General features: G+C 36.0%; 1 protein-coding gene and 1 pseudogene across 23 annotated transcripts in view; both read left to right on the forward strand.

The window, feature by feature from the left end:
• LOC131595098 (uncharacterized) lies at positions 1 to 7,887 on the forward strand (annotated as a pseudogene).
• A 1,988-nt stretch (positions 7,888 to 9,875) lies between these two features.
• Positions 9,876 to 26,279, forward strand: part of LOC131595096 (transcription initiation factor TFIID subunit 1-like) — a 39,259-nt gene continuing 22,855 nt past the window's right edge. For 13 of the 23 annotated variants that reach the window (XM_058867346.1, XM_058867353.1, XM_058867352.1 and 10 more), the window contains exons 1-12: positions 9,876 to 10,013; positions 10,212 to 10,449; positions 11,089 to 11,425; positions 11,684 to 11,893; positions 12,096 to 12,188; positions 12,644 to 12,847; positions 13,545 to 13,751; positions 14,378 to 14,864; positions 15,035 to 15,219; positions 15,392 to 16,346; positions 16,697 to 16,759; positions 16,899 to 25,587. In XM_058867346.1, coding sequence (XP_058723329.1) covers positions 9,959 to 10,013; positions 10,212 to 10,449; positions 11,089 to 11,425; positions 11,684 to 11,893; positions 12,096 to 12,188; positions 12,644 to 12,847; positions 13,545 to 13,751; positions 14,378 to 14,864; positions 15,035 to 15,168 — 1,965 coding nt within the window. In that variant the 5' untranslated portion in view covers positions 9,876 to 9,958 and the 3' untranslated portion in view covers positions 15,169 to 15,219; positions 15,392 to 16,346; positions 16,697 to 16,759; positions 16,899 to 25,587. The remainder of the gene's footprint in view (positions 10,014 to 10,211; positions 10,450 to 11,088; positions 11,426 to 11,683; positions 11,894 to 12,095; positions 12,189 to 12,643; positions 12,848 to 13,544; positions 13,752 to 14,377; positions 14,865 to 15,034; positions 15,220 to 15,391; positions 16,347 to 16,696; positions 16,760 to 16,898; positions 25,588 to 26,279) is intronic. The other 10 variants (XM_058867349.1, XM_058867350.1, XM_058867348.1 and 7 more) reach the window with 10 other exon arrangements.

Genomic DNA, 26,279 nt, shown 5'->3' on the forward strand with positions numbered 1-26,279 from the left:
CTCTCTTGAGTAAAAAAAAGCGTGGACGGTCCCGAGGCTACAACACAACGAACCACAAACGTGAACCATCCCAAAACTCATCCCAAAACCTGGAAACTAAACTCCACATTCTTTAACTAGTACTCTTTAGAGAGAGAGACAAAAGGTTTTTGCAAAGAGCAAGATCAAGACTCCAAAAACCAAATTCCCAAAATTTAGAAAAAAACCAAAAATTCGTCATTGTTAGAGGTGGATCGGAGGAAGGCGGTTCTGGTTAGTTACCATGGAAGGAGTTGGGGCCCGACTGGGGCGGTCCTCGACCCGTTACGGACCGGCAACGGTTTTCATCGGACCGGTGAGAAAGTGGAAGAAGAAATGGGTTCACGTTTCACCTTCTTCCGCTTCTTCTAATTCCAAGAACAACACCAATCACAATCGCGGTTCTTCTAACAATACTAATAATAACGATGCTCATCTTCTTCTTTACTGAAAGCCAGAACGCCAACAATAACGGAAGTAATGGGAACGTTAAGGACGCGCAGATTGAACCGGTGGAAGAGCCTCCCCGGAGGAAATTTAAATATGTTCCGGTAATTTCTTTACGATGCAATTCTTGTGTTTTCTTTATTGGTTTCAGTTTTATTGGATGAGGATTAATTGATAGGGTTTCGTGGATGCTGATTGTTTTTTGCGTTTCTGTTAATTGTTGCACTTCTGAAAAAAGCGTGTCTTTGTCGGATACCGAAGCGACACTGTGATTAAGTTCAATGGCGTCATGTCTGGTGTCCGAGCTAGAAATCTTAATTTTGTTTTGATAACTTTTATATTTGAGTGTTGGTAAGATAGCAAAATCCCTTTTGGCGGCTTTCTGAATCACACAAGTATAGGAACCAATTAATTATCTGCTTAACTTTTCAGTATTGCCTGGGCTATAACTTATAAGTTGGTTTACAGTTTAGCGAAACTTGAATTAGGAACGCGATTTATGACTTTTTGTTTAAGCAATGAAATTCACTTTGCCGTGAATGTCCCGAGATGGAAATGGAGATATGGATGCCTTGTGGGAAACGTGAAATTCACTTTACCGTGTGATTGTCCCGAGACGGAAATGGAGATATGGATGCCTTGTCGGAAACGTGGAATTCACTTTACCGTGAATGTCCCGAGATGGAAATGGAGATATGGATGCCTTGTGGGAAACATGAAATTCACTTTACCGTGTGATTGTCCCGAGATGGAAAATGATATATGGATGCCTTGTGGGAAACGTGAAATTCACTTTACCGTGTGATTGTCCCGAGATGGAAATGGAGATATGGATGCCTTGTGGTAAACGTGAAATTCACTTTACCGTGTGATTGTCCCGAGATGGAAATGGAGATTTGGATACCTTGTGGGAAATATGTTAAGTACTGTGAGGACGAAATAAAGTTAACCGATGACTTTTTGTTTAAGAAATGAAATTCACTTTACCGTGAATGTCCCGAGACGGAAATGGAGATATGGATGCCTTGTGAGAAATGTGTTGAGTGCTGTCGGGACGAAATAGAGTTAACCGATGAGAACTTCTATAAAAGCGGTGGTGGTTTTTTATTTGAGGATAGGATTTGGAAAGTGATTTATGATAAGTGAAAGTTTGCGTCTTGTATGATTATGATGAATAAAAGAACAACTCTTTTGCTAAAAGTGGCATGATTCAGATATTGGAATAAGAATTCTATGAAAAAGTATGTCTGAATGAGAATCAAAGAGTGTTGGAGGGAGACAAGGATTATTTTGGTGGAAATGGAAAGGAAAAATGTCATTACATAGTGGGATTTGTATTTCTTATAAGAGACTTCTTGTTACAGTGCTGATAAAAATTTGTCGTTCCTGTTGGTACCAAGGGCTTGCAATATGTTAAATTTAGTAATCTTTGTTTAAAGCATTTGTATTATGCAGAAAATGCTACTACAGGTGGAAAAATCTAGGTCGTAGAAACAATATGTTATGATGATTGAGGTATTATTTTTCCTTTCAGTAGTAACTATAGTTATATTAACCTTAATATCATTGTTGATAAGATTTATCTTATATATATGGGTACCTATACTGATAATTTAGTTGGTCGTTATTGTTTCGAGTACAAATAGTTCAGTCATAGTGATCACTTAATAATATTTATATCTATAATAATTCTATCTGATCATTTGCACATATGACAATTTATATTCTTGCCAATAGACTTTACAATATCAATTTTAATAGATTATTGGCATTAAGGAGTTCGGACCCGACTGGGGCAGTCTTTGACCCGTTACGGACCGGCAACGGTTTTCACCGGACCGGTGAGAAAGTGGAAGAAGAAATGGGTTCACGTTTCACCTTCTTCCGCTTCTTCTAATTCCAACAACAACACCAATCACAATCACGGTTCTTCTAACAATACTAATAATAACGGTTCTCATCTTCTTCTTTATAAGTGGACCCAAATTACTCAAAAGCCAGAACACCAACAATAATGGAACTAATGGGAAAGTTAAGGATGCGCAGATTGAACCGGTGGAAGAGCCTCCCCGGAGGAAATTTAAATATGTTCCGGTAATTTCTTTACGATGCAATTCTTTTGTTTTCTTGATTGGTTTAAGGTTTTATTGGATGAAGATGAATTGATGCTGATTGTTTTTTGCGTTTCTGTTCATTGTTGCACTTCTGAAAAAAAACTTGTCTTTGTCGGATACGGAAGCAACACTACACTTGTGATCAAGTTCAATGGTATCATGTCTGGTGTCCGAGCTAGCAATCTTAATTTTGTTTTGATAATTTTTATATTTGAGTGTTGGTAAGATAGCAAAATCCCTTTTTGTGGCTTTCTGAATTGCACAAGTATAGGAACCAATTAATTATCTGCTTAACTTTTCAGTATTAATTGGGTATAACTTATAAGTTGGTTTACAGTTTAGCGAAACTTGAATCAGGAACGCGATTTATGACTTTTTGTTTAATAAATGAAATTCACTTTACCGTGAATGTCCCGATATGGAAATGGAGATATGGATGCCTTGTGGGAATTATGAAATTCACTTTACAGTGTGAATGTCCCGATATGGAAATGGAGATATGGATGCCTTGCGGGAAATGTGAAATTCACTTTACAGTGTGATTGTCCCGAGATGGAAATGGAGATATGGATGCCTTGTGGGAAACGTGAAATTCACTTTACCGTGAATGTCCCGAGATGGAAATGGAGATATGGATGCCTTGTGGGAAACCTGAAATTCACTTTACCGTTGATTGTCCTGAGATGGAAATGGAGATATGGATGCCTTGTGGGAAACGTGAAATTCACTTTACCGTGTTTGTCCCGAGAAGGAAATGGAGATATGGATGCCTTGTGGGAAATGTGTTAAATACTGTTAGGACGAAATAAAGTTAACGGATAACGTTTTGTTTAAGAAATGAAAATCACTTTACCGTGAATGTCCCGAGATAGAAATGGAGATATGGATGCCTTGTGGGAAACGTGAAATTCACTTTACCGTGATTGTCCCGAGATGGAAATGGAGACATGGATGCCTTGTGGGAAACGTGAAATTCACTTTACCGTGTGATTGTCCCGAGATGGAAATGGAGATATGGATGCCTTGTGGGAAACGTGAAATTCACTTTACCGTGAATGTACCGAGATGGAAATGGAGATATGGATGCTTTGTGGGAAATGTGTTGAATGCTATGGGGATGAAATATAAATTTAACCGATGCCTTTTTGTTTAAGAAATGAAATTCTCTTTACCGTGAATGTCCCGAGATGGAAATGGAGATATGGATGCCTTGTCGTAAATGTGTTGAGTGATGTGGGGACGAAATTTAGTTAACCGATGACTTTTTGTTTAAGAAATGAAATTCACTTTACCGTGAATGTCCCGAGATGGAAATGGAGATATGGAAGCCTTGTGGGAATTGTGGTTTATGCTGTGGGGACGAAATAAAGTTAACCGATGACTTTTTGTTTAAGAAATGAAATTCACTTTACTGTGAATGTCCCGAGATGGTAATAAAGATATGAATGCCTTTTGTGGGAAAGGTGTTGAGTGTCGTGGGGACGAAAGAAAGGTGACTAATGAGAATTCCTATAAAAGCGGTGGTAGTTTTTTGTTCGAGGATATGATTTGGAAAATAATTTATGGCAAACGAAAGTTGGCAGCTTGTATGATGCATAAAATTACAAATCTATTGCTGAAAGTGGCATGATTCAGATATTGGAATAAGAAAATTTCAAATCTATTGCTGAAAGTGGCATGATTCAGATATTGGAATAAGAATTCTAATAAAAAGTACGTCACAATGAGAATAAGAAAGTGGCAGGATTATTGATTAATTATCTCAGATAAGCTTTTCTTGTCTGTTCTATTATATATTAGCCTATTAGGCAATATTATGTTATTGTGATAGAGAAAATAGTGGTTCATTCATTCAATTGGAAATTCTCAATTTAGTTCTTAAAAGATTAGCAAGATCAAGTTAGTCTTCTAATGACATGAATGACATTGGATTGCTGATAGATTAAAAGTTCAACTGTTAAGACAATGACACTGTCAAATGATTTTGTTTTCTAAACAACACTCGGTCGATGTTCATATACCTAGACCTAACCCTTGGATTTGTTTTGTGTAGTACAGCTGCGGATTTTTACTTTTTTAGATAGGGCTTGCATATACATATACTGAACATAATAGAATATTTTGTTTTGTTCTCTTTGATCCACACTTCACAACAATCCATTTAGTGGAATTAAAACATAGCACTTTTAAACGCGGTTTCTGACTTTTTTTTTAAGAAATAAAATTCACTTTACCGTGATTGTCCCGAGATGGAAATGGAGATACAGAAGCCTTGTGGGAAACGTGAAATTCACTTTACCGTGATTGTCCCAAGATGGAAATGGAGATACAGAAGCCTTGGGGGAAACGTGAAATTCACTTTACCGTGATTGTCCCGAGATGGAAATGGAGATATGGATTCTTGTGGGAAACGTGAAATTCACTTTACCGTGAATGTCCCGAGATAGAAACGAAGATATGGATGCCTTGTGGGAAACGTGAAATTCAGTTTACCGTGAATGTCCCGAGATGGAAATGGAGATATGGATTCTTGTGGGAAACGTGAAATTCACTTTACCGTGAATGTCCCGAGATAGAAACGAAGATATGGATGCCTTGTGGGAAACGTGAAATTCACACCGTGTGATTGTCCCGAGATGGAAATGGAGATATGGATGCCTTGTGGGAATCGTGAAATTCACTTTACCGTGATTGTCCCGAGATGGAAATGGAGATATGGATGCCATGTGGGAAATGTGAAATTCACTTTACCGTGAATGTCCCGAGATGGAAATGGAGATATGGATGCCTTGTGGGATATGTGTTGAGTGTCGTGGGGACGAAATAAAGTTAACCAATGACTTTTTGTTTAGAAAATGAAATTCACTTTACCGTGAATGTCCCGAGATTGAAATGGAGATATGGATGCCTTGTGGGAAATGTGTTGAGTACTATGGGGACAATATAAAGTTAACCGATGACCTTTTGTTTAAGAAATGAAATTCACTTTACCGTGAATGTCCCGAGATGGAAATGGAGATATGAATGCCTTGTGGAAAATGTGTTGAGTGTTGTTGGGATGAAATAGAGTTAACCGATGAGAACTCCTATAAAAGCGGTGGTAGTTATTTTGTTCGAGGATAGGATTTGGAAAGTGATTTATGATAAATGAAAGTTTGCGTCTTGTATGATATGATGAATATAAGAACAACTCTATTGCTGAAAGTGGCCTGATTCGGTCGGATATTGGAATAAGAATTCTATGAAACAGTACGTCCGAATGGAAAATGGATGCCTTGTGGGAAATGTGTTGAGTGCTGTGGGGACGGAATAAAGTTAACCGATGAATTTTTGTTTAAGAAATGAAATTCACTTTACCGTGAATGTCCCGAGATGGAAATGGAGATATGGAAGCCTTGTGGGAAATGTGTGAGTGCTGTGGGGACGAAATAAAGTTAACCGATGACTTATTGTTTAAGAAATGAAATTCACTTTAACGTGAATGTACCGAGATGGAAATGGAGATATGAATGCCCTGTGGGAAATGTGTTGAGTGCCGTGGGTACGAAATAAAGGTGACTAATGAGAATTCCTATAAAAGCGGTGGTAGTTTTTTGTTCGAGGATAGGATTTGGAAAATAATTTATGGTAAACGAAAGTTTGCACCTTGTATGATGCATAAAATTACAAATCTATTGCAGAAAGGGGCATGATTCAGATATTGGAATAAGAAAATTACAAATCTATTACTGAAAGTGGCATGATTCAGATATTGGAATAAGAATTCTATGAAAAAGTACGTCAGAATGAGAATCAAAGAGTGTTGGAGGGAGAAATGAATGATTTCGGGGAAAATGAAATGGAAAGATGTCATTACATGGTGGTCTGTGGCCCTAGACAGAGTCTAATGGTAAAGGAGGAACTCATTACATAGTGGTCTGTAGCATCTCAATGTGAACTCATCTATAAACAAGGGGAACGTTTTTGTGTCGAGTCTCAACCTTGCAGCTTTTGCAAAGCTGCAATGAATCAATGCGCCAACAAGGTGAGTGATCCTAACTCTGATAAGCTGATTTTAGCTTTGACGAGGAGACCCAGTCCCACCCAATGTTATCAAACATCGGCGTGATGTCCGCTACGGCAGATATACATGGCTGTTTTTTGGCTCTCCACAATTGTATATAACATCTGATATTGTGGATTTTTCCGCCATAATCCGCTATAACGGTGCTGCAAAGCGGCTGGTACGGCGGGATTTTGGCTCTCCGTCATCGACAATACCTCCCACCATCATTCACTCTTCTGGAATTTTCTTTCCCATGTTTTAGTCCAGCCTGGAACTTGAAGTCATTTTTGTTACACTTTCACATTTCTGCTATAATAAATCATTTCAGTATTCCTTGTTTTGATGCCAATTATCTCGATGGATGATAAATTTAAATGTGATGTTAAATGTCATGGGGATTGGGAAGGCATTGTGGTAATATTCTAGACTATCTGATGATGCAGGTTGCTGTACTAGAGGAGCAGAAAAATGAGGCTACAGAAATTTACGAGGTTGCTGAAAAGGTAGAAGATGAATCTAATCCAGTAGAGGCTGATTCAAGTTCAGCAGAACCAACTAGCAAGAATGAGATTTTGGATGAAAAGCCAGATATAAATGACGTCCCAATGGAAGAAAGCGAGGTCATCCCTTGCTAATATCTTCACTTCTTGTTTATCGGCATACCATTGTATTTTTCTAGAATTTAATAACTGCAGTTCACATTCTATACAATGCGCACATAGATAGATAGATAGAAGGGAGATGTTTTTGCAGTTGTAGTTAGGACATGTGTTAATGAGTTGGACAGAAAAATGATATGTGATAGAATATCATGGCATTGTCTGATGACTTGAGGATCATTAGATTAAGACCTTAGTTTCTCTTTTACCTCTTTGATCTTGTTTCAACTTGATAAAAATCTAGAAGAAAAACGGAATGGGCAAGTTTTAGAGTTCAAATAAGCATTGCATTACCCAATTTGAAAATTTGTAGTTTGGAATTATTATCATGTAAATAGTAACTACATGTCTCAACTTTGCCGCGTGTTACCGACTCAATTGAAGTCCACAGCAATAACTAGCAAGCTAGTTGTTATAATTTCTTTTTACTGACTTTATCATGTATAATAACGACTATATGTTTCAGCCTCAAGACAAAAATCAGGTAGTACATCAAGATCTCAATGAGAGTTTGGATTTGAGTTTGGGTCTGATATCACATGATGAGGACAATGATTCTAATTCAAAAACTAATCAAACTACAGAAGGCCAGTAATGCAAAGTAAACTCAAGTGGCACTGAGACATGCACAGGGTTTCCTCATCATTCTAGGTGATTCATTTCAGACTATATATTGGCCTGATGGAAGTGAGTTTTCACCCTGGCTAGATGTCCCGAGATGGAAAATGGAGATATGGATGCCTTGTGGGAAATGTGTTAAGTGTTGTGGGGATGAAACATAAATTTAACAGATGACTTTTTGTTTTTGAAATGAAATTCACTTTACCATGAATATCCCGAGATGGAAATGAAGATATGAATGCCTTGTGGGAAATGTGTTGAGTGCCGTGGGGACGAAATAAAGTTAACTGATGATTTTTTGTTTAAGAAATGAAATTTACTTTACCGTGAATATCCCGAGATTGAAATATAAATATGGATGCCTTGTGGGAAATCTGTTGAGTGCTGTGGGGACGAAATAAAAATCGATGACTTTTTGTCTAAGAAATGAAATTCACTTTACCGTGAATGTCCCGAGATAGAAATGGAGATATGGATGCCTTGTGGGAAATGTGTTGTGTGCTGTGGGGACGAAATAAAGTTAACCGATGAGAACTCCTATAAAAGCGGTGGTAGTTTTTTTGTTCGAGGATAGGATTTGGAAAGTGATTTATGATAAATGAATGTTTGTGTCTAGTATGATATGATGAATAAAAGAACAACTCTATTGCTTAAAGTGGCATGATTCAGATATTGGAATAAGAATTCTATGAAAAAGTATGTCAGAATGAGAATCAAAGAGTGTTTGGTGGAAATGGAAAAGAAAGATTTCATTACAGATAAGCTTTTCTTGTTTGTCCAATTATATAATTAGGCACTATTATGTTATTATGACAAGACAAACATAATTGTTCATTCAACTGTAAACCCTCAGTTTAATTTTTATTGGAATTTTGAAAAAATGTTCTTAAAAGATTAGCAAGATCAATTTTTTCTTCTAATGACATGAAGTCATAACTTTTGAATTATATTAATCGAGAAATAATGGATTTTATGTAAATCTTCAGGATCAGAATGGCGTTTTAACTACTTTTTAATTATGTGATGCATCTTCAGTTTGTTAGTTCTAAAAATAGGGGTTTGTCAATGCTGCATTGCTGATTGGACTAAAAATTGAGTTAACACAATGACACTGTCAAATGATTTTGTTTTCTAAACAACAATTAGTTGATGATCATATGATCTAACCCTTGGAATTGTTCTGTGTAGTACTGCTGCGGAATTTTACTTTTTTAGATAGTGCTTGGCATATACGTAGACAGAACATAATAGAATGTTTTGTTTTGTTCTCTTTGATCCATACCTTACACCAATCCATTTGGTGGAATTAAAACGTAGCACTTTTAAACTTCATTTTCCGTTCTATTTTACAGTATAAAACATAAAAAAATAGACGATCCATCCTTGTTTAAGTAATGAAATTCACTTCACTGTGAATGTTCCGAGATGGAAATGGAGATATAGAAGCCTTGTGGGAATTGTGTTGAGTGCTGTGGGGACGAAATAAAGTTAACCGATGACTTTTTGTTTAAGAATTGAAATTCACTTTACATTGAATGTCCCGATATGGAAATCCAGATATGGATACCTTTTATGGGAAATGTTGTTGAGTGTTGTGGGGACAAAATAAAGGTGACTAATAAAATTCTGATAAAAGCGGTGGTAGTTTTTCGTTCGAGGATAGGATTTGAAAAATAATTTATTGTAAGCAAAAGTTTGCACCTTGTATGAAAATTACAAATCTATTGCTGAAAGTGGCATGATTCAGATATTGGAATAAGAAAATTACAAATCTATTGCTGAAAGTGGCATGATTAAGGTATTGGAATAAGAATTGTATGAAAAAGTACGGCAGAATGAGAACCAAAGAGTGTTGGAGGGAGACATGGATTATTTTGGTGAAAATGAAATGGAAAGATGTCTCAACCTTGCAGCTTTTGCAAGTCTGCATTGAATCAATGCGCCAACAAGGTGAGTGATCCTAACTTTGATGAGCTGATTCCAGCTTTGACGAGGAGACCCAGTCCCACGCAGTGTTATCAATGCTGTAGAAACTACCTCTTCTGTTAAACTGCATGTCAATGCTGAAGAAACTATCTTCTGATAAAGTAAAAGCTTCCCAAAAGCTAGGTTGTCAACTTTTGCTCTTTGTTCTCTAGTAAAATTCCTTATTTCAATAATTAAATATATTAAAATCACGTTAAGCTGTCATTTTTCATTCTGTTCCTTAATTTTTTGTTTTCCTTCTCTTTTGGGTCTTTTTCTTGCGTTTAGTTATACTTTAGCCTCTTCTTAATATGACTTACCAGGGATTTTTGATTTTGGTAGATTTCAAGGCATCAGAAGCAGTGAAAATATTTTATTTGGGTAGGGAGCTTGAAGATCCCATATCACTTGTTGCACAAAATGTTCAGCCAAACTCCTTGTTACATCTTGTCTGTACAAAGATACATTTATGGCCTAGGGCACAAAGAGTTCCTGGTGAGAACAAGTCGTTGCGTCCTCCGGGAGCATTCAAGAAAAAATCTGATCTGTCTGTAAAAGATGGACATGTGTTTCTTATGGAGTGAGTGACTTAAAACTTTTAGTCTGCTACTTTGTATGTGTGCTCTTTGTTGGACCACAATTATTTTCTATTTTGCATACTTCAACGTGAAAATTCTATTTTGAAGGTTGGGAACGATTATTTATGTTACTATTGTCAAAGATACAATGCCATAGTTTGTTCTCTTCTGATTAACAAGCACCTTCTCCATAAAGCCTTCACAAGCAGTTAGCAATGCTTTTTTTCCCCTTTCTATGTGTCTGATGCTTAACCTATTCAACGAACCTTGCTCGCACGGCACTTGTTATTTTGCTCTAGTGTTTTGTCCTTTGATTGCTTTATGGAACGACATACTTTCTTATAAAGATTTGCATTGACTTTGGGTGACTAAACTCTGGAAGTATAATTTTTTGCAAATTAGCTTTCCAGCTTGTTATTCTGCTTGCAGTAATATGTAGTAATTCTGAATGCTCATACTCCCCCTTCCATTGAAATATAAATGATTTTGAGATGGTTCTTTATAGTACGTAGTCCTTATGATAAAACATAAATAATTGTGAGCACTGAAATGAATATTAATTTTTTGCCTGGAATTGATAGTGAGCATGTTCCATCTTTTAGTTACTCCACCATTTAGCTCATTTATTATGTTTTCCTTAGGTATTGTGAAGAAGGGCCTTTACTTCTCGGCAATGTTGGAATGGGTGCAAGACTTTGCACATATTATCATAAAAGTTCTCCGGAAGACCAATCTGGGTCCTTATTACGCAACACAGATAGTAGCTTGGGGCATGTTATTTCCCTGGACCCTGCAGACAAATCTCCTTTTCTTGGTGATTTAAAACCTGGTAGCAGTCAGTCATCACTCGAGACCAATATGTATAGAGCACCCATATTTACTCATAAAGTTCCTCCAACTGACTACCTGCTGGTTCGTTCGTCAAAGGGAAAGCTATCATTAAGGCGCATTGATAAAGTTAATGTTGTTGGACAGCAGGTCAGTGTATCCTAGTTAATTGTTGTTTGTAGAATTCATAATTGTCTTTTAATTATTTAATTTAACTTACTGGTAAACTGAATGAGTTTATTTTTAAGTATCATTGTTTGATATAGTGATTAAAGATGGAGTGTTTGAGCTGTCATAATATGTTGCTAATCTCCATTAGCTTTTTCTTGTTTGATACTGCCATTTGCATTCCAAATTTACACCACTGAAAATTTGTTGGTAGATGACATATTCAATTGCTCTTTGCAGGAGCCTCTCATGGAGGTGTTCTCGCTTGGAAGTAAGAATCTGCAGACTTTCATGATGAACAGGCTATTGGTACACATGTGCCGTGAGTTCCAAGCTGCAGAGAAGCAGCACTTGTCTCCATACATTCTCATTGACTACTTTCTTTCACAGTTTTCCTTCCTATCGGAAGCCTCATTTCGTAAAAGGATCAAGGAATATGCTAATTTACAGGTATTGATGGGGTTCACAGAGCTAATTCCATGTTAGAATATGAAGTGGATGCAAATGGAATTCCTTATTTTTTTCAAAATGATTGAGCGGAAGTTCGGCAAGATTTTGCATTGGATTTTATGTGATTTTTTACAATCTTAGTTTTAACCTTCATTATATCTTCGGTATTCCTGAATGTTTCATTCAATGTGTATTACTGCAGAGAGGCCCAAATGGACAATCCATTTTTGTTAAAAAGCGTAATTTCCGCATGTGGTCGGAGGATGAATTGAGAAAAATGGTGACACCAGAACTTGTGAGTTACATCATTTGAGATTCGGTTCCTTTGTTGATGAATAATACATCTCTTTACATTGACATGCACTGTTAACAGCATAATAGTTGCACATAAAATTCTCTTAAAAGCATGATATGATGGTTTGGAACTTGCACTGTAAAAAATATCCCATCAGTTATGCGGTTCAGAGTTGCGTACCTGATACTGTTTTCTTGGGTTGTTGAAAAAGTTTGGTTTGAAAAATTATCATGAGTTTTTATCAGTTACTCTGCCTGGTACTTTTTATATGATTTTATAAGGTTCAGGGTCTTGATGCTTCTGAAGTTGGTGTGTGCTCTGAAGGTCCTTTAATTGCTTATCACTGTGTGTCCTAAATCTTCATGCTTATGCGTTATTGTTTGTCTTTATCAGATACGTCTATTTCTTTAATATGATTCCTTCTTTGCCTATCTGTTTGATATCCATTGTTTTAGGTTTGTGCTTTTGAAAGCATGCAAGTTGGCCTCTACCGCTTAAAACATTTAGGAATAACTGAAACACATCCTAATAATATTTCATCTGCAATGAGTCGACTTCCTGATGAAGCAATAGCACTGGCTGCTGCATCACACATTGAGAGAGAACTGCAAATTACTCCATGGAACTTGAGTAGCAATTTTGTTGCCTGTACAACTCAGGTGATCTATGTTTATTTGATTTTTAGATTTGTTGGCTTCAGCTTCATCATATATCTTGCTTATCAGTTATATGTTCAAAATTTCTAAATATTAGACTTTTAAAGGTAAAGTAAATCTGGGTTTACAATTTAAAGTTAAAGGAAAAGAGAGGAAGATTTCTTTTCAAAAGAATCAGCTGCCTGTAATGAACAGTGTATTATAGATTGATCTTACTGTAAGATATAATTGTAGTATGTATATGTAATTTGTTCACAAATGAGTTGCTGACTTGTGTAGGTCCTTCATGTTTCATAGTGTGTTTACGCATTTTTTTATTTAGTTATTCTAAGATTTTTATACTTGGACTCCCATCTCAAAAAAATTGTTCTTTTTTCTTTTTGACCTTCTCATTTATATTATGCTACTCCGAAAATTGAGTGAGAAAAATAACATTTCACTCAATTTATGAAATTAGATTCCTGTAGCAAAATAATTCATGCATCCATTATTTTTCGTGATAATTTTCTTTTATGGATAGAATTTAAACAAAAGTTATATTTTTAGAAGATAGGGTTTATGATGAATCATATTGTCTCTATCTTTTGTTTGATATAAGGAAATTTCACTACACTGATTATTGTGTTCTCATCCTTATTTTCTCTTGACTAAATTACTTATGAAAAGTTCCTCCCTACCCCTGGGATATTCTCTTTGTCAGGGTAAGGAAAATATTGAACGGATGGAAATTACTGGAGTTGGTGATCCATCAGGCCGCGGCTTGGGTTTTAGCTATGCTAGGGCACCTCCAAAGGCACCAGTGTCTAGTGCAGTGGTGAAGAAAAAAGCAGCGGCTGGCAGGGGAGGTTCCACTGTTACCGGTACGGATGCTGATTTACGTAGATTAAGCATGGAGGCTGCACGAGAGGTGTGTTGCATTTTAGTGGTCTGCTCTGAACTGTATGTGATTAACTATAATTGTATGTGCATAATAGAGCTTCATTTTAAAGATGGTTTTCTTTTCTAGCATTTTGTATCATTTCTGTGAGTAAAGCTGAGATAAGTTGAGAAAAATGGAATAAAAAAATAATGCCGCAAAGTGTTTTAATCTGTAATTTATATTAATAACAACAAAAAAGGGTGTCTAAAACAGAAGTGGAAAATTGATTTTCATTGATGCCTAGTCAACAAGTTCATTTGCTTAAATAGGCAAGCGCCTTTATGGATTTTGTTCATTACCTTGTCCTTTTTCTTTAACTTGGGACTGCACATGATTATGAAATATGATCGTTTTGCTTATCTCCAATTTCACAATTTTCCCTTCCTGCACAGATTTTGGTCCATATATTAATGGCTTTTGTTTTCTCACATATAAATAGGTAGCAAACAAGTTTTCTAGATATAAATGCTCCAAAACAAAGGAATATATCACCATTGCACTGCTTTATGTGTCTAGTTGGCTTCTGATAGCTTGAAACATGGAGGGATAACATAGCATATTTGATCCATATGGATGGATGCATGTTTTTAATTTCTGACATGTTCTTATTCCAGGTACTTCTTAAATTCAATGTTCCCGAGGAAGTCATTGCAAAACAAACCAGATGGCATCACATTGCTATGATACGCAAACTTTCAAGTGAGCAGGCTGCGTCTGGGGTTAAGGTTAATCCAACAACTATAGGAAAATATGCCCGTGGTCAGCGAATGTCCTTTCTTCAGTTACAGCAGCAGACCAGAGAGAAGTGCCAGGAGATTTGGGATAGGCAAGTTCAGAGTTTGTCAGCTTTAAATGGTGATGATAATGAGAGTGATTCAGAAGGAAATAATGATCTAGATTCTTTTGCTGGGGATCTGGAAAATTTGCTTGATGCTGAGGAATTTGAAGAGGGAGAAGAAGGTACTAATGACCTAAAACGTGATAAGGGAGACAGTGTTAAGGGTCTTAAAATGAGAAGACGCACAACCTTGGCTCAGGCAGAGGAGGAAATAGAAGATGAAGCAGCTGAGGCCACTGAATTATGCAGGCTGCTTATGGATGGTATGATTTCTTATTAATTATTGAAATATTATTCCATACCTTTATCAGTACTTAATGTGATCTTTGTGTTGTTCTAATGAAGTGACCAGATTTTGTTAATTGAATCACTTTTTGAAATGAACATGGATGCTGCTTGTATATTTGACTATTTTTGGCAATGTTATATTCAGATGATGGAGCTTACCACAAAAAAAAGAAGAATGCCAGGGTTATGGTGGATGCAAGAAGATTGATACCGAAACTACAACCAAAATTTGTCTTTGACAGCACTGAACAAGTAAAGCTAACAAATACAGCATTGTAATTTGATGGAACTAATCATTTTAAGGAGGATGCAGTTACAGATCATAGGGAGGTAAGGCAAAAATTAGTTTAGTCACATTCTCATGTCAATGTGCATCTTCTCCTTTGGTGCACTTATTTCACAATTTGTAATTTGTATGAAGATTAGATAATAAATTATCATGTAAACAATGAAATTTGCTACTGTTGAAGCCTAATTCTTTTACTATGTATGTTTTTGGCAGGATGATAAATTTTCTGCTAAGAAAAGCAACTCAGTTAAGGTCAATAAAGCAAAGAAGAGTGACATTTCACCTATTAGTGTATCAAATAAAAAAATCAAACTAAATATGGGAGAAGGAATCAAGGTAAGCAGGTGACATTTATGTGTTTCATTATTCTCTTTTCTCTATATAGAAAAACCCTTTTAAAAGGCACACCAAAGCTTTCTATTTAACGATGCTTGCTGATGAAGATGATTTGGCATCTATTCCTGTATCAAAGCATTGATTTTAATTTTCTGCAAATAATTATAAATACATACATGGAATAATTTATTAAAATTGATCATTTACGTCAAGAATTTGACAAACGCTTCGATTCTTCACCAGGTATTGTGTTGGTATTCATCGAGGGGGAGACATATAATTATTAACTTGCTTAGTTTGCATGACTAATTAGTGAAGTTTGATTTTCCAATTGATTAGATTCCTATTGCTAACTCTGTTGCACTTTTTGAAGCTGTGTGTCTGTATAAAGGAACAAGAGTGAGATATTGGCCAATATGATACCCATCAGCAGGTAGAGATGTTAACAACGAGTCAGAATTTGTGGAATCTGTGGATATTGGCCAAAAAGATATCCTTATGTATTTGCATCACCATTAACAAATATGTTCAGTGCAGCTGATTCTCTAGCAAACTAGGCTATTGATGTCGGAGGTTGGACCTCATAAATTTTCACAGTTCTCTATAGGTTTAATTAAAGTTTGATTCTTTGATTTTATGATTATTGAGAATTGTGTCTAATTTTTTATTTTAATTGACATATCTCCATTTAGATATGTAACTCTTTGAAACAATACTGAGAACATTTTCTTTTGTAGATAGTCAAGTTAAAGAAGAAAGTCTTTGTTAATGATCATCTGACAGCATGTCACTATAAAAAACTACTGGCAATTATGCTAAATTTCATGTTGAGGTATTCCCTGCCAATTGAGCATACTGAGATTTTTATATTTAACACTTTGTAGTTTGTATCAAAGGTTGAGATTTTTACATATAACACTTGGTAGTTTGTATCAAAGGTTGAATGTTGTTTACAATATTGTAAACTTTGAACATACCTCCATGTGTAGACGTTCACCATTAGCAGTTTATAGACATAAAAGATAGTGCTGCAAATGCAATGTTTGGATTATGTGCATATTGATGTTTATGTTATGACTCCAAAAAGAAATTTCCTTTTGATACATTATATTCTTCTTAATGATTTGGGCGGCATGGTAAACGATCCGATTGATTGTAACTAATACATGAAAAGGTCTGCAGAATTTTTGAATGGTGAGACTTGCTTCTCTTTTCTAAAATAGTGGCTGGAGCTATTTACCTCAGGTATTTAGATTTTGAATAGGGTCTCTAGCTTTTACTATTTACATACGTGGACAAGCATGTTTAATGTTGTTAGAATATTATATCTTGGTTACGTATAATATTAATCACATGCTTTTGGTATGTTGTGTATTTTGTTTAGGATGATTTGTGTGAGTTCATTTCACTCATAACCCCGTGATGTACCGAAGAGAAAACAGACAACACTATAGCTCGGCATTCAAATCACACAATAAATGCAGAATCAGAGGACCGTCTTGCGAAGCCAAAAATATCGACAGGGCATCTAAGAGAAGTTGTTATGTCTAATGTAGCGCAGAAGGAATGCAATTAGTGAAGCGTTGCTAACACTGACATTGTGTAGAAGCAATGCTGGCATACTTAAAGAGAGTGCTTTGCAGGAACACGATTTCAATCGGTAATTTTGATTGAGAGAAGTCGAATATTGTTTTCAAAGCAGGAAGGCTACTGACTTTGGAGGAATTGGCTATGAGTCAAGAAAAGGGGCTTTGTTGAAATTCGTCGCCGCGAATCTGATCACAATACTGAAACAGTGTCATCACCATCCTCGAAAGATAAGTGTTTTTTCATAAAGTCGCGATAATTGATCATCTTATAATTGATTTTTAATTCAATACTAGGCATAATCATGTTGTGAATAATGTTTTATGTATCTGAGAAAGCAATTTACAGCATACTGCTAAATTGAATGTCAACGCATGTGAAACCAAAAAACGCAGCTGCTCGACTAGATTTGTGCTTAGTTATGATTCGGTTCTGTGTTTTTACATATCGCGGTGTCGTCGGGACCATTGAAAGATAAGTATTTTACATGTTATATGGATCAATCATGATCAAATATTGTTTGTTTATAGACACTTATTGTTATGATAATCACGCTAAAATTAGTCAGAAATTGGTATGTATGGTTTTTGATTTAAAAACCTATGGATTATGTCCAGTATTGCATTGCATAGTTCATATTTCTATTATGAATGCATACTTTGAAACAGTAATGGATTTATTTTTCATTATCTGTTCGACACAGTACCAACATGGTTTCTATTCTTGAAAAGGATATTGTATGATATCTTGTGGTTATTGTCAAGTTTGGCTACTTAGTGTGGTTATACTACGACATTGGGTGCATTAATTGGATTGGTTCAAAGTGGATGATCCTAAACTAAATATGTTTGAACATTATCTTTGGAAGTTGTGGATATTTAGTAGGACATGTATAAAGATTGCACCCACTCTGCAAATTGATAATTTAAAGTTATTCTTTATATAGTATAAAAGGATATGATTTTAAATATAGGAATATCTTGGAAATTGCTCTTCTTAATTTATTATCTTAGTTCATTTTTCTTTTTATTTTGTAACATTTTAAAGAAAAAACTTAAAAAATAGATGTTCCAGCCATGTATAACACTTATCAAATGCTACTTTAGCGTTCCCTTCGATAAATCACACTTATGTTGGAAATGGCTTGTGCAACCTTGAATAGTGTTTATTTCCCCATATTGTTGGCCATCAAGTGGAATCAATGTTGTTGATGGCGGTCCATGGCGGAGCCAAAATCCCGGCATACCGGCCACTTTGCAGCGCCGTTATAGCTGATTATGGCAGAAAAGCCTGCAATATCTGGCCGATGTTTACCATTGCGGTGAGACTACAAAATGCCATGTATATCCACCATAGCGGCCATGGCGCTGCTATTTGCTATTTAATAACGCTGGGTGGAATCTACTGCTTAGAGCTATAGTCATCCATGGTTGTCAATTTCTGTATCATATTACTTTGCAATAGTAGGTATCAAAGTTGAGTTAACTCAAAAAATTGCTTTTGTAATAGACTTGGATAGACGAGCATAGTCTTCAGTATGAGTACAAATTGTACAATACAATGGCAGTGGCAGTGTTTTTTTAAAAAACTCTAAGATAAGAACAACAGTTGAATGATATGTGGCTGAGGTATAGCCTAGTTATAGCACTTGACTCCATAGATGCATTTAGCATCTCAATGTGAACTCATCTATAAAGAAGGGAACATTGTTGTGTCCGAGTCTCAACCTTGCAGCTTTTGGATTTGCAGGGTTTTATGGATGCCGATTGTTTTTTGTGTTTCTATTAATTATTGCACTTTAGAAAAAAGGTGTGCCTGTGTCGGATATCGAAGAGACATTAAGTTCAATGGAGTTGTGTCTGGTGTCCGTGCTAGCCATCTTAGTTTTGTTTTGATAATTTTTATATTTGAGTGGGTTTGGTAAGATACTAAAATCCCTTTTTGGCGGCTTTCTGAATAGCCCAAGTATAGGAACCAATTAGGTATCTGCTTAACTTTGTAGTTTTGCTTGGGCTATAACTTATGAGTTGGTTTACAGTTAAGCGAAACTTAAATCAGAACGAGATTTATCACTTTTTGTTTAAGAAATGAAATTCACTTTACCGTGAATGTCCCGAGATGGAAATGGAAATATGGATGCCTTGTGGGAAACGTGAAATTCACTTTACAGTGAATGTCCCGAGATGGAAATGGAGATATGGATGCCTTGTGGGAATTGTGAAATTCACTTTACCGTGTGATTGTCCCGAGATGGAAATGGAGATATGAATGCCTTGTGGGAAACATGAAATTCACTTTACCGTGAATGTCCTGAGATGGAAATGGAGATATGGATGCCTTGTGGGAATTGTGAAATTCACTTTACCGTGTGATTGTCCCGAGATGGAAATGGAGATATGGATGCCTTGTGGGAAACGTGAAATTCACTTTACCGTGTTTGTCCCGAGATGGAAATGGATATATGGATGCCTTGTGGGAAATGTGAAATTCACTTTACCATGATTGTCCCGAGATGGAAATAGAGATATGGATGCCTTGTGGGAATCGTGAAATTCACTTTACCGTGTGATTGTCCCGAGATGGAAATGGAGATATGGATGCCTTGTGGGAAACGTGAAATTCACAATACCGTGATTGTCCCGAGATGGAAATGGATATATGGATGCCTTGTGGGAAACGTGAAATTCACTTTACCGCGATTGTCCCGAGATGGAAATGGATATATGGATGCCTTGTGGGAAACGTGAAATTCACTTTATCGTGATTGTCCCATGATGGAAATGGAGATATGGATGCCTTGTGGGAAACGTGAAATTCACTTTACCGTGAATGTCCCGAGATGGAAATGGAGATATGGATGCCTTGTGGGAAACGTGAAATTCACTTTACCGTGATTGTCCCGAGATGGAAATGGATATATGGATGCCTTGTGGGAAACGTGAAATTCACTTTAATGTGTGATTGTCCCGAGATGGAAATGGAGATATGGATGCCTTGTAGGAAACGTGAAATTCACTTTAATGTGTGATTGTCCTGTGATGGAAATGGAGATATGGATGCCCTGTCGGAAACGTGAAATTCACTTTACATTGATTTTCCCGAGATGGAAATGGAGATATGGATACCTTGTGGGAAACGTGAAATTCACTTTACCATGAATAACCCGAGATGGAAATGGAGATATGGATGCCTTGTGGGAAATGTATTGAGTGTTGTGGGAACGAAATAAAGTTAACCGATGACTTTTTGTTTAAGAAATGAAATTAACTTTACCGTGAATGTCCCGAGAGGGAAATTGAGATATGGATGCCTTGTGGGAATTGTGTTGAGTGTTGTGGGGACGAAATAAAGTTAACCGATGACTTTTTCTTTAAAATATGTAATTCACTTTACCGTGAATGTCCCGAGATGAAAATGGAGATATGGATGTCTTGTAAGAATTCTATGTTCAGATATTGGAATATGAATTCTATGCAAATGTACGTTCGAATAAGAATTAAAGAGTGTTGGAGGGAGACATGGATTATTTCGGTGGAAATGAAAAGGATAGGAGTCATTACATAGTGGTTTGTGGCCTTAGACAGAGTCTAATGGAAAAGGAGAATCTATTCAGCAAAGATACTGATATTTGCCAAATCATTATTCAATAGTTTTCTAGTCTTTATTTATGTCGAAATACTGATCCCTCCATTGTGTTGGTATGTTCCATAGGGTTATTTCTTAATACATCTCTGGGATTAATTGCTGATCACATTTTCAGAATATTGTATACTATCATTTCATCTCCTAATAAATTCTTTAGGATTATTGATTGATCGTCTCAGATAAGCTCTTCTTGTCTGTTCTATTATTATATTAGGCAGTATTATGTTGTTGTGATAAGACAAACATAATTTTCATTTAACTGTAAACCCTCAATTTAGTTCTTAAAATATTTTTGAGAAAATGTTCTTAAAAGATTAGCAAGATCAGTCTTCTAATGACATGAAGTCATAACTTTTTAGTTATAATAATCGGGAAATAATGGATGTTATGTAAATCTTGAGGATCAGAATGGCATTCTAAATACTTTTAACTATGCTGATGCATCTTCAGTTTGTTAGTTCTAAAAACAATGGTTTGTCAATGCTGCATTGCTGCTGATAGGATTGAAAATTGAGTTTTAACACAATGACACTGTCAAATGGGTTTTCTAAACAACAACCGGTTGATGATCATATACCTAGACCTAATCCTTGGAATTTTTGTGTTTACTACTGCTGCGGTTTTTACCTTTTTAGATAGTGCTTCGCATACAACTAGACTGAACATTTTAGAATATTTTGTTTAGTTCTATTTGGTCTACACTCCACACCAATCCATTTAGTGGAATTAAGACGTACCACTTTTAAACTTTATTTCCCATTCTATTTTACAGTACCTTTGCATTCCCTTGGGTAAATCGCACATATGTTGGAAGCAGGTGGAATGGAATCTACTACTTAGAGCTATAATCATCCATGATTGTCAAATTCTGTATCATATTAGTATATTACTTTACAATATTAAGTATCAAAGTTGAGTTAACTCAAAAAGTTACTTTTCTAGTAGATTTGGAAAGACGCTCATGGAGTCACCAGTATGAGTACAAATTGTACAATACAATGGTAGTGGCAGTGTTTTTTTAAAAACCCTAAGATAAGACCAACAGTTGAATTATATGGGGCTGCTGTAGTAACCTCAGATTTATAGCACTTGACTCCATAGATGCATTTACAATGCAATTCTTTTGTTTTTTTTATTGGTCTAGGGTTTTATTGGATGAAGATGAATTGGTAAGGTTTTATGGATGCTGATTGATTTTTTTTTGCACTTCTGAAAAAAGGTGTGTCTCAGTCGGATATCGAAGGGACATTAAGTTCAATGGTGTCGTGTCTGGTGTCCGTGCAAGCCATCTTAATTTTGTTTTGATAATTTTTATATTTGAGTGTTGGTAAGATATCAAAATCCCTTTTTGGCGGCTTTCTGAATCGCACAAGTATAGAAACCAATTAGTTATCTGCTTAACTTTGTAGTATTGCTCAGGCTATAACTTATAAGTTGGTTTACAGTTTAGCGAAACTTGATTCAGGAACGCGATTTATGACTTTTTGTTTAAGAAATGAAATTCACTGTACTGTTAGTTGTTACATTTATGAAAAAAGACGTGTCTGTGTCGGATATCGAAGCAACACTACACTTGTGATTAAGTTCAATGGTATCATGTCTGGTGTCCGTGCTAACAATTTTAGTTTTGTTTTGATAATTTTTTTTAGTGTTTGGTAAGATGCCAAGATGTCTTTTTTGCGGCTTTCTGAATCGCACAAGTATAGGAACCAATTAATTATCTACTTAACTTTTCAGTATTGCTTGGGCTATAACTTAAGTTGGTTTACAGTTTGGCGAATCTTGAATCAAGAACGAGATTTATGACTTTTTGTTAAAGAAATGAAGTTCACTCTACCTAGAATGTCCCGAGATGGAAATGGAGATATGGATGCCATGTGGGAAATGTGTTGAGTGCTGTGGTGACGAAATAAAGTTAACCGATGACTTTTTGTTTGAGAAATGAAATTCACTTTACCGTGAATGTCCCCAGATGGAAATGGAGTAACGAATGCCTTGTGCGAAATGTATTGAGTTGTTTGGGGGACGAAATAAAGTTAACCGATGACTTTTTGTTTAAGAAATGAAATTCACTTTACCGTGAATGTCCCGAGATGGAAATGGAGATATGGATGCCTTGTGGGAAATGTGTTAAGTGTTGTGGCAACGAAATGAAGTTAACCAATGACTTTTTGTTTAAGAAATGAAATTCACTTTACCGTGAATGTCCAGAGATGGAAATGGAGTAATGGATGCCTTGTGGGAAATATGTTGAGTTGCCGTGGGAATGAAATAAAGTTAACCGATGACTTTTTGTTTAAGAAATGAAATTCACTTTACCGTTTCCTGAGATGGAAATAGAGAGATGGATGCCTTGTGGGAAATGTAATGAGTGCTGTGGCGACGAAATGAAGTTAACCGATGACTTTTTGTTTGAAAAATGAAATTCAGTATACCGTGAATGTCCCGAGATGGAAATGGAGATATGGATGCCTTGTGGGAAATATGTTGAGTGCCGTGGGGACGAAATAAAGTTAACCGATGACTTTTTGTTTGAGAAATGAAATTCACTTTATCGTGAATGTCCCGATTTGTAAATGGATATATGGATGCCTTGTGGGAAATGTGCAGAGTGCTGTGGGGACGAAATAAAGTTAACCGATGACTTTTTGTTTAACAAACGAAATTCACTTTACCGTGAATGTCCCGAGATGGAAATGGAGATATGGATGCCTTATGGGAAATGTGTTAAGTGCTGTGGCGATGAAATAAAGTTAACCGATGACTTTTGGTTTGAGAAATGAAATTCACTTTACCGTGAATGTCCCGAGATGGAAATAGAGATATGGATGCCTTGTGGGAAATGTGTTGAGTGCCGTGGTGACGAAATAAAGTTAACCGATGACTTTTTTTTTGAGAAATGAAATTCACTGTACTGTGAATGTCCCGAGATGTAAATAGATATATGGATGCCTTGTGGAAAATGTGCTGAGTGCTGTGGGGACGAAGTAAAGTTAACCGATGACTTTTTGTTTAAGAAATGAAATTCACTTTACCGTGAATGTCCCGAGATGGAAATGGAGATATGGATGCCTTGTGGAAAATGTGTTAAGTACTGTGGCGATGAAATAAAGTTACCGATGACTTTTTGTTTGAGAAATGAAATTCACTTTACTGTGAATGTCCCGAGATTTAAATGGATATATTGATGCCTTGTGGGAAATGTGCCTAGTGCTACGGGGACGAAGTAAAGTTAACTGTTAAGAGTCCCACATCGGACAATATATGGCCTGAACATGTCCTTATAAGTGAGGACAATCCTCACCCTACAAGCCGGTTTTGTAGTGTTGAGTTAGGCCCAATCACATTTCTTAATATGGTATCAAGAGCCTAATTTAAGATCCGGTGGGCCACCTTCTATGGTTTCCGCTATCGGGCCACCTGCCATTCATTTCCACACTCCAGTTGTCTAGTCCTGGGCGTGAGGGGGTGTGTTAAGAGTCCCACATCGGACAATATATGGCCTGAGATGGAAATGGAGATATGGATGCCTTGTGGGAAATGTGTTGAGTGCTGTGGGGACGTAAGAAATTTAACTGATGACTTTTTGTCTAAAAAATGAAATTCACTTTACCGTGAATGTCCCGAGATGGAAATGGGGATATGGATGCCTTGTGGGATATGTGTTGAGTGCTTTCGGGACGAAATAGAGTTAACCGATGAGAACTCCTATGAAAGCGGTGGTGGTTTTTTTGTTCCAGGATAGGATTTGGAAAGTGATTTATGATAAATGAAGGTTTGCGTCTTGTATGATATGATGAATAAAAGAACAACTCTTTTGCTAAAAGTGGCATGATTCAGATATTGGAATAAGAATTCTATGTAAAAGTACGTCTGAATGGGAATGAGAATCAAAGAGTGTTGGAGGGAGACATGGATTATTTTGGTGGAAATGGAAAGGAAAGATGTCATTACATATTGGTTTGTAGCCCTAAACAGTCTAATGGAAAAGGAGGATTTATTCAGCACACATACTGATATTTGAAATGAATATTATTCAATAATTTTTTAGTCTTTATTCATGTCGAATTACTGATCTCTCCATTGAGGATCAGAATGGCGTTTTAACTACTTTTTAATTATATGATGCATCTTCTATTTGTTAGTTCTAAAAATAGGGGTTTGTCAATGCTGCAATGCTGATAGGACTAAAAATTGAGTTAACACAAAGACTCTGTCAAATGATTTTGTTTTCTAAACAACGATTAGTTGATGATCATATGATCTAACCCTTGGAATTGTTCTGTGTAAACTGCTGCAGATTTTTACTTTTTTAGGTAGTGCTTGTATATAGACAGAACATAATAGAATGTTTTGTTTTGTTCTCTTTGATCCATACCTCACACCAATCCCTTTAGTGGAATTAAAACGTAGCACTTTTAAACTTCATTTCCCATTCTATTTTAAAGTATAAAAGATAAAAAAATAGATGTTCCAGCCTTGTTTAACACTTATCAAATGCTACCTTAATGTTCCATTGGTTAAACCACAGTTATGCTGGAAATGGATTGTGCAACTTCTGAAAATGAATTGGTAGGGTTTTATGGATGCTGATTGCTTTTTGTGTTTCTGTTAATTGTTAAACTTCTGAAAAGAAAAGTGTTTCTTTGTCGGATACCAAAGCGACATTGGAAACATATTATCTATGCATGCAGTTATTCGGGGAGAGAAAACAAGAAAGGCATATGTTGCTTTGCTTCAGAGGCATAAAGCAGCTGTTATTATACAGAAGCAGATAAAAGCAGTGTTTGTAAGAAACAAAGTTCGGACTGTTAAAGATGCTGCAATTTTCATACAATCAGGTTAGAGTTTATATTTTGTAAATGCCATGATTCATAACACCATTGTTTATTTATTTTGGATGTTTGAATTTGAGCTTACAACTATGATGCTAACACAATAAGAGCATCAGATACAATACACATTTGACACCATGATATGCTGTTACTTGAAAAATACAGGATATGGTTGAAGTACATATATAAGTAAATACAATAATTCACAAAATATGATGAAAGTATTATTGCACTGGCCAAGAATAGTGATGAAAGTTGAATATAGGTGAAGAAATGTGATATAAATTGCATCTGTGTAATTAACATATATAAATGAGAAAATGGGGATTACTAGCTTAAAGAATGAAGCAGTGACATACATTGCATTAGTTGCCACTAACGAGCAAGAGTATCAACACTGAACATAAAGTATGCATGTGAGATGTGAGTAGTAATGGAGAGTATGAGTCAGAAGTGTCAATGGCATGTCGGGAGTGTATTGACAGTGTACCCGGATTTTTTTATTTACTTAAAAAATTTGATCTGTCATATTGCATCAAAGTATGCTGAAAAGATACCGGAGCGTATTAGAGAGTATCATCAAGTACGATACGAGAAGAAAAATGAACTATAGTATTAATGCATATTGGGGTCCCAAAAATTAGACACCTTTTTTTTTCCAAAAAATAATAATTGATCTTATTTGTGACTTCTTTTAA

The sequence above is a fragment of the Vicia villosa genome, linkage group LG4 (assembly GCF_029867415.1).
Source record: "Vicia villosa cultivar HV-30 ecotype Madison, WI linkage group LG4, Vvil1.0, whole genome shotgun sequence".
In the NCBI taxonomy this organism is placed as follows: Eukaryota; Viridiplantae; Streptophyta; class Magnoliopsida; order Fabales; family Fabaceae; genus Vicia; species Vicia villosa.